Here is a 9,246-nt window from a genome sequence, read left to right as displayed (position 1 = left end):
CACCCCACATGGGGGCCTCCACCTGCCGCCTGGCAAACGCCCTCACCTGCATGTACCTAAACATGTTCCCCGGGGGAGCCCAAACTTCCCCTCTAACTCCCCCAAGCTCGCGAACCTCCCCTCCACAAACAGGTCCCTCAACCTCATAACCCCTGCCCTGTGCCAGCCCAGAAATCCGCCTTCAATGCTCCCTGGGACAAACCGATGGTTCCCCCGTATCGGGGCCTCCATCGAGCCCCCCACTTCTCCCCTATGCCATCTCCATTGCCCCCAGAGTTTGACGGTAGCCTCCACCACTGGGCTCGTGGTATACCTCGCTGGAGGGAGCGGCATCGGCGCCGTTACCAGCGCCTCCAGGCTCGTGCCCACACAGGACGCCATCTCCATCCTCTTCCATGCTGCCCCTTCCCCGTCCATTACCCACTTACGCACCATCGCTGCGTTGGCAGCCCAATAGTACCCACAGAGGTTGGGCAACGCCAGCCCCCCCCATCCCTGCCCCGTTCCAGGAACACTCTTCTCACCCTCGGAGTCCCATGCGCCCACACAAATCCCGTGATACTCCGGTTGACCCTCCTAAAAAAGGCCTTCGGGATAAGGATGGGGGTGCACTGGAACAGGAACAAAAACCTCGGGAGCACCGTCATATTAACGGACTGCACCCTCCCCGCCAGTGACAGCGGTAACATATCCCACCTCTTAAACTCCTCCTCCATCTGCTCCACCAACCTTGTGAGGTTGAGCTTGTGCAGGGCCCCCCAACTCCCAGCCACCTGGACCCCTAGGTACCTGAAGCTCTTCCCTGCCTGCTTCAGTGGGAGCCTACCAATCCCCTCCTCTTGATCCCCCGGATGCACCACAAACAACTCACTCTTGCCCAGGTTCAACTTGTACCCAGAGAAACCCCCGAATTCACTAAGAATCCTCATCACCTCCGGCATCCTCCCCACCGGGTCCACCACATACAGCAACAGGTCGTCCGTGTACAGTGACACTCGATGCTCCTCCCCACCCCGCACCAGGCCCCTCCAGTTCCCTGACTCCCTCAATGCCATGGCCAGGGGCTCAATTGCCAACGTGAAGAGCAAGGGGGACAGGGGGCACCCCTGTCTCGTCCCCCGGTACAGCCGAAAGTACTCCGACCTCCTCCTATTTGTGGCTACACTCGCCATTGGGGCCTCGTAGAGCAGCCTCACCCACCGGATAAACCCCTCCCCAAACCCAAACCTCTCCAACACCTCCCACAGATACTCCCACTCAACCCTATTAAAGGCCTTCTCCGCATCCAATGCCACCACTATCTCCGCCTCCCCTTCCACTTTCACGCTGAAATTGTGGCAGATGTCGAGTTCACGCCAAATCGCCATTCTCCTTGGCAGCGGCGTCAATGCGTTCCAGTCCCCACGTACTGTAAACGTCGTATTCATATTATTAGTGGGCCCGGCCCAGTATTTTCTGGAGCCTCTGCGATTCCTCGCCTCCACTGGAGGCTCGCCACCCTGCGCCACAGGTCAGCACCCATACCACCCACCATGGCTGGGAGGCCTGTTCACAAAGGCCACCAGCTGTCCATCCCCTGTGTTACACGCATCCGACAGCCAAACACTGTGCACATACTGTCTCCCCCCATCCCCCTCCCACCCCTCAGGACTAGGCTCATAACGACACAGAGAGAGAGAAGACCGGAGGGGGAGCGCCGGACCTGAAGACCCTTCCCATCGCGGAGCACAGGCACTGAATCTGCTCAGTGGGCCTGGAGAGAAGGCAGTCCCCAAGATGGAGTTCGGCATCGGGCAACCAAGCTGAGTTGCAGTGTCCCTATGGCACTTGTGGCATGACCCCCTCACCACCCCCACACCGCCCCACCACCCCCACACCGCCCCACCACCCCCACACCACCCCACCACCCCCTACCACCCCACCACCCCCTCACCACCCCCACACCGCCCCACCACCTCCACACCACCCCACCACCCCCTCACCACCCCACCACCCCCTCACCACCCCCACACCGCCCCACCACCCCCACACCACCCCACCACCCCCTACCACCCCACCACCCCCTCACCACCCCACCACCCCTCACCACCCCCACACCGCCCCACCACCCCACCACCCCCACACCACCCCACCACCCCCTCACCACCCCACCACCCCCTCACCACCCCACACCGCCCCACCACCTCCACACCACCCCACCACCCCCTCACCACCCCCACACCACCCCACCACCCCACCACCCCCTACCACCCCACCACCCCCTCACCACCCCCACACCGCCCCACCACCCCACCACCCCCACACCGCCCCCCCCCCCCACCCCCACCCCCCCCCCCCCCCCCCCCCCCCCCCCCCCCCCCCCCCCCCCCCCCCCACCCCCCCCCCCCCCCCCCCCCACCCCCCCCCCCCCCCCCCCCCCCCCCCCCCCCCCCCCCCCCCCCCCCCCCCCCCCCCCCCCCCCCCCCCCCCCCCCCCCCCCCCCCCCCCCCCCCCCCCCCCCCCCCCCCCCCCCCCCCCCCCCCCCCCCCCCCCCCCCCCCCCCCCCCCCCCCCCCCCCCCCCCCCCCCCCCCCCCCCCCCCCCCCCCCCCCCCCCCCCCCCCCCCCCCCCCCCCCCCCCCCCCCCCCACCCCCCCCCCCCCCCCCCCCCCCCCCCCCCCCCCCCCCCCCCCCCCCCCCCCCCCCCCCCCCCCCCCCCCCCCCCCCCCCCCCCCCCCCCCCCCCCCCCCCCCCCCCCCCCCCCCCCCCCCCCCCCCCCCCCCCCCCCCCCCCCCCCCCCCCCCCCCCCCCCCCCCCCCCCCCCCCCCCCCCCCCCCCCCCCCCCCCCCCCCCCCCCCCCCCCCCCCCCCCCCCCCCCCCCCCCCCCCCCCCCCCCCCCCCCCCCCCCCCCCCCCCCCCCCCCCCCCCCCCCCCCCCCCCCCCCCCCCCCCCCCCCCCCCCCCCACCCCCCCCCCCCCCCCCCCCCCCCCCCCCCCCCCCCCCCCCCCCCCCCCCCCCCCCCCCCCCCCCCCCCCCCCCCCCCCCCCCCCCCCCCCCCCCCCCCCCCCCCCCCCCACCCCCCCCCCCCCCCCCCCCCCCCCCCCCCCCCCCCCCCCCCCCCCCCCCCCCCCCCCCCCACCCCCCCCCCCCCCCCCCCCCCCCCCCCCCCCCCCCCCCCCACCCCCCCCCCCCCCCCCCCCCCCCCACCCCCCCCCCCCCCCCCCCCCCCCCCCCCCCCCCCCCCCCCCCCCCCCCCCCCCCCCCCCCCCCCCCCCCCCCCCCCCCCCCCCCCCCCCCCCCCCCCACACCACCCCACCACCCCCTCACCACCCCCACCACCTCACAGCCCCACACCACCCCACCAGCCCTACACCACCCCCACACCACCCCCACCACCCCCATACCACCCCCACACCACCCCACCACCTCCACACCACCCCCACACCACCCCCGCCACCCCATCACCACCCCCACCACCACCCCACCCCCACACCACCCCACCTCCCAAACATCACCCCACACCATCCCCTCACCACCTCCACACCACCCCCTCACCAGCCCTTCACCGTCCCATACATCGTCTCTCACCACCCTGACACCACACCCTCACCACCCACAACCCATACCACTTTGCGCACACCACCCCCTCACCATCCTACCTCCCACACATCACACCCTCACACCCCCTCACCTCCCCACACCACCCCGCACACTACCCCCTCACCACCCCACCTCCCACACATCACCCCCTCACTACCTCACCGCCCACACATCACCCCCTCACCACCTCACTGCCCACACATCACCCCCACACCAACCCCTCACCACCCCACCTCACACACATCACCCCCTCACTCCCCCACCTCCCACTCATCACCCACCACCCCAACGCGCGATCCAATCATGCTTCATGTCTTGTGTCTCACAGGATTGCCTGGCAACGAGGCAGGTCTTTCTGGGGTCCCCCACCCCCGACCCCAACCACAACAGATTCCAGCAAGGAGTCAGCAACAGATAGCAAAGGGGGCCCCTAAACGGCAACCCGATATACCCCGGAGCACCAGTCAGGTGATGATAATGACTTTCCATCACAACTGTCATCAAGACACCCACCATGCCAGAGACACTCGACTCAGTTGGCATGTTAGTGAAGAGGCTCCTGGGCACTATTTGGTGCGCACCACACACATGCAGCAGTACATCAGGTGGAGGTAGGAATCCCCGAAGGGACTAGCTACTGTCAAGACGGGTCGGGCTTCTGGAAAGGACGGTCCCATCGATGCTGGAGATGCAGACATAGAGTCAGGGACTCTTTAAGGGGTTATCAGCAACCATCCAGCACCTGCAGGTGCAGTTGGAGCAGTCTATCCACCCGCAGGAGCAGGAGGCGCTGCCGACCATGCATGCCACCCAGTCCGACAAAGCATATGTGACTCTGTGGTGGAGGCTTGAGGGTGAAGGTATTGTCCATGAGTCAGGATGTTCAAGGCCTGGGGCAGTCTATGCGGGCAGTGGGCGAGGCACAGGACAGGCCTGCCCTGTCGCGGGCAGCTATGTACCAGGGCCACCTGGACATTGTAGCGGCGCTCGAGCGTAGCCCAATCACAATGGGTTATGGCTGCGGGCATTAACGCATTGCCTGTGTGCTGGCAGACCTGAGCCAGTCCCAGGAGGAGATGGCCCAGTCCCTGCACTCCATGGCGTGAGCATGGAGACACTGGTGTAGATGAGAGCAGGCCTCCAGGACTGGCAGCGCCAGGGCAGGAGAGCCCCAGGCATTCTCTCTGGGTGCACCCCTGTCCCAAGGAGTAGCCTGGAGGCCACCAGGCTCCCAAAAGAGAGGAGGAGGTTACTGAGGAGGTTACTCCCTCAGGATAGATGCTCGGGACTCCCACCCTCCTGTTCTTGGCGCATTCGGTATACAGCACACAGAACAGGTGGCACCATGCCACCTGGGACACCCGAGCGATTGCTGGACCCATCCAGGCCCAGCGACTCAATAGGAAGGTGTCAATGGGGACGCAGGTCACAGGGCGGGAATCACAGCTGGCCACCTCCACTCTTGATGCACCTCCTGAGGATCCACGTAGACGTAGCGTTAGGACCCATAAGGTCAGAAAGGTACTTAGCAGTTAAGTTGGCATGGGTACAGCACACAGGTTAATATTAGGGGCTAGGGCACAAACCATTATAGAGATGTTCACCTGTTATATTGAAAATAAACACCTGTGCACAAAAGTTCCAACCTGAAAATTAAAAAATGAAAATCGCTTTATTGTCACGAGTAGGCTTCAATGAAGTTACTGTGAAAAGCCCCTAGTCGCCACATTCCGGCGCCTGTCCGGGGAGGCTGGTACGGGAATCGAACCGTGCTGCTGGCCTGCTTGGTCTGCTTTAAAAGCCAGCGATTTGGCTGAGTGAGCTAAACCAGCCCCCCAGTGCCTCAGTACTCTGTGAGGGCTAGGCTGGCTGGACTGGCTACAGAGGGGGTGTTGGGGGGTGGGGGTGAAGGAGAAGGGCAGACATTGGAAATGGACATGAGCCGGAGGTTCCGAGGTCAGACACCGTACATCACCCCGGTACCTCGCCCCTCCCTCTCAACCTCAACCCACTCCCCCCCCCCCCCCCCCCCCCCCACCTTCCCAACCACAACCTGACCCCACCTCTGCTATCCCAAGGGTTTGGTGGGAATGTGTGATTGAATAGCCAGCTCGCATGCAAGGATCATCCAGGTGGATAATGGGGAAAGTGCTACCGTGGGCAGGAGTCAGACATTGTCAAACAAAGCGGAGCACCAGAGCTCATCACAGAGCGGGTCATCATCATTCTCCATCCATGGACCAGACCTGCTGTTACTGCCAACCCAGGCCTACACCCCTTAGTGAGGCAGGTTGGAATCACGGAGGGAGTTGCAAGGGAGGTAGAGGGATGGTGCAGGGAGGGTGGTCAAGGGAGGGGATGGTCAGGCGGTGGGGGGGAGGGGTTTTGGGAGTGGGATGGAATGTTTGTGCCCTTGGCCTGGCCCCCTAGTTGGTAAACCTGGAGGCGATTAGAGCTTCATGTCCACGACCGCCCTGGCGCACTCGTTGTATGTAATCCTATGCCTTCCTGGGCCCCATGTCCTGCCCATCCTGGCCCTCCTCCTCATTTGATGGGGCCTGGCATTCATCCCCCTCCTACAGCACGTTGCCCCTCTGCTGTGTGATGCTGTGGAGGACGCAGCAGATCATCATGATGTGAGTGACCCTCGCAACGCTATACTGTAGGGCCCCTCCAGAATGGTCCAAGCACCTAAACTGCATCTTCAGGGTGCTGATGCACTGCTCGATCATGCCCCTGGTCGCAGCATGAGCGTCGCTATGGCAGATCTCCGCATGGGTTTGTGGCCTCTGGAAATGCGTCATCAACCATGACCGCAGTGGATAAACGTCCGACAAGAGCCAACCGTTCACCGGGGGCGCGCCGCGAAAGTGTCATAACCGTCAAGTGTGCCAGGACGGGAGTGCAGTGCAGGAAGAGAAAGAATGACATCCTCTGCTCAGCCAAGGTAAGTCACTTTCTGCATCTATCTCTGCTCACCCACTCACAAACCCATCATGCCTCAATGAGGAGTTCTGCCACCTTAAAGGTCACCACCACTCCTGCTCCCACACATTTTTCATCTCCCATCTCATTGCGGCTCCCACTCACCAGCCACACACATCTGGCATCCTTACCATCTGACGTGGCTACGGCCTGCTTCTGCTCTCCCCAACTGTTTTCTTGCTGTAAAGGCTGTCCCACAACAGCCGGGAGAGAGCACAGACGGATGGAGGAATGCCTGGGATAGAAATCCTGTCTCTGTTTGAGGAGAGAAGAGAGAGCTGGCACGGGAGGAACACATTTCCCCCCTCCCCCCCCCCCCCCCCCCCCCACCCCAACCCCGGCTTGCTGCTGCCGCCGGCCTCTTTTCCTATCGATCTGCCAGGAAGTCAAGGAAAGGCTGCCACCGCCTAAAAAACCCCTGTACTGACCCCCTCAGGGCAAATTTCACCCTCTCCAATTTGATGAACCCCGCCATATCATTGAACCAGGCCTCCACGCTTGGGGGCCTCGCATCCTTCCATTGAAGCAAAATCCTCCACCGGGCTACTAGGGTCGCAAAGGCCAGAACACCGGCCTCTTTCGCCTCCTGCACTCACGGCTCCACTGCAACCCCCAAAATTGCGAGTCCCCAGCCTGGCTTGACCCTGGATCCTACCACCCTCGACACCGTCCTTGCTACCCCCTTCCAAAACTCCCCCAGCGCTGGGCATGCCCAGAACATATGGGCGTGGTTCGCTGGGCTCCCCGAGCACCTAGCACACCTGTCTTCGCCCCCGAAAAACCTACTCATCCTCGTCCCGGTCATGTGGGCCCTATGTAGCACCTTGAACTGTATGAGGCCAAGCCTCGCACAGGAAGAGGAGGAATTCACTCTCTCCAGGGCATCCGCCCACGTCCCCTCCTCAATCTCCTCCCCAGCTCCTTTTCCCATTTACCCTTCAGCTCCTCCACCGAGGCCTCATCCACCTCCTGCATGATGTGGTACACGTCCAAAATCCTCCCTCCTCCAACCCACACCCCCGAGAGCACCCTGTCCCGTACCCCACATGGGGGCAGCAGAGGCAACCTCTCCACCTGCCGCCTGGTAAACGCCCCCCCCCCCCCCGCTCGGTCCGCTCCCCCCCGCCCCCCCCCCCCCCCCCTCGGGTCCCCCCCCCCCCGGCTCGGTCCGCTCTCCCCCGCCCCCCCCCCTCGGGTCCTCCCCCCCGGGGTCCGCCCCCCTGGGTCCGCCCCCCCTCTCGGCCCCGCCCCCCCCCTCTCGGCCCCCCCCTCTCGGCCCCGCCCCCCCTCTCGCCCCCCCCCCCCCCCCTCCCCCAAGGGCGCCAAAGTTCAGCTTGCCCGGGGCGCCAGCAACCCTCGGGCCGGCGCTGCTTGTACCCTGAAAAGCCCCCAAATTCCCTAAGAATCTTCATCACCTCCTGCATTCCCCCCACTGGGTCCGCAACAAGTCATCTGCGTATAGTGACACTCGGTGCTCCTCCCCACCCTGCACCAGACCCCTCCAATTCCTCGACTCCCTCAACGCCATGGCCAGGGGCTCAATTGCCAACGCAAAGAGCAAGGGGGACAGGGGACACCCCTGTCTCGTCCCCCGGTACAACCGAAAGTATTCCGATCTCCTCCTATTCGTGGCTACGCTCACAATCGGGGCCTCATATAACAGCCTCACCCAACTGACAAACCCCTCCCCGAACCCAAACCTTTCCAGCACCTCCTACAAGTACCCCCACTCAACCCTATCAAAGGCCTTCTCCGCGTCTAATGCTACCACTATCTCCGCCTCCCCTTCTACCGCCGGCATCATTATAACATTCAGAAGCCTACGTATATTGGTGTTCAGCTGCCTTCTCTTCACAAACCCTGTCTGGTCCTCATGAATGACCCCCGGCACACAGTCCTCTATCCTTGTGGCCAAGATCTTCGCCAACAGCTTGGCATCCACATTTAACAACGAGATCGGCCTATATGATCCACACTGCAGGGGGTCCTTGTCCCATTTAAGGATCAAGGAAATCAGCACCCGTGACATAGTCGGGGGCAAAGCCCCCCCCTCCCTTGCCTCGTTAAAGGTCCTAACCAACAGGGGGCCCAGCAAGTCTGCGTACATTTTGTAAAATTCGACCGGGAACCCACCCGGCCCCGGCGCCTTCCCCGACTGCATGCTGTCTATCCCTTTGACCAGCTCCTCCAGCTCAATCAGCGCCACCAGCCCCTCCACCTGCCCCTCCTCCACCTTCGGAAATCTCAGCCTGTCCAAAAAGCGCCCCATTCCACAACCGCCCCCCCCCCCCCCCCCCCCCCCTCCTCCACTGGGGGCTTGGACCGGTACAATTCCCCGTAAAAGTCCCTGAAGACCCCATTAATGTCCACCCCCCTTCGCACCACATTTCCTCCCCTATCCGTCACTCCACCAATCTCCCTGGCCGTGTCCCGTTTACGGAGCTGATGCGCCAGCATCCTACTCGCCTTCTCCCCATATTCGTACACCGCTCCTTGTGCCTTCCTCCACTGAGCTTCCGCCTTTCTGGTGGTCAGCAAGTCGAACTTGGCCTGAAGGTTACACCGCTCCCTCAGCAGTCCCTCCTCCGGAGCCTCCGCGTATCTCCTGTCCACCCTCACCATCTCCCCCACCAACCTCTCCCTCTCTCTTTGCTCTCCCCTCTCCCTATGGGCTCGGATGGAAA

General features: G+C 64.5%; 1 protein-coding gene across 1 annotated transcript; it reads left to right on the top strand.

Moving 5' to 3' along the window:
* Positions 1-2,182: 2,182 nt before the first annotated feature.
* Positions 2,183-7,872, top strand: LOC119954336 (basic proline-rich protein-like; the record flags this gene model as incomplete). The annotated part of the gene is given in 5 exon segments (XM_038779486.1): positions 2,183-2,261; positions 2,264-3,460; positions 5,589-5,616; positions 6,863-6,894; positions 7,652-7,872. Coding segments are annotated over 5 exon segments (1,557 nt in total), but the record flags the coding sequence as incomplete, so codon positions are not given.
* Between the last annotated feature and the right edge of the window lie 1,374 nt (positions 7,873-9,246).

The sequence above is a fragment of the Scyliorhinus canicula genome, chromosome 19 (assembly GCF_902713615.1).
Source record: "Scyliorhinus canicula chromosome 19, sScyCan1.1, whole genome shotgun sequence".
NCBI lineage: Eukaryota > Metazoa > Chordata > Chondrichthyes > Carcharhiniformes > Scyliorhinidae > Scyliorhinus > Scyliorhinus canicula.
The sequence above is the reverse complement of the archived record's forward strand: the minus strand, read 5'-3'. Positions and strand labels throughout refer to the sequence as shown.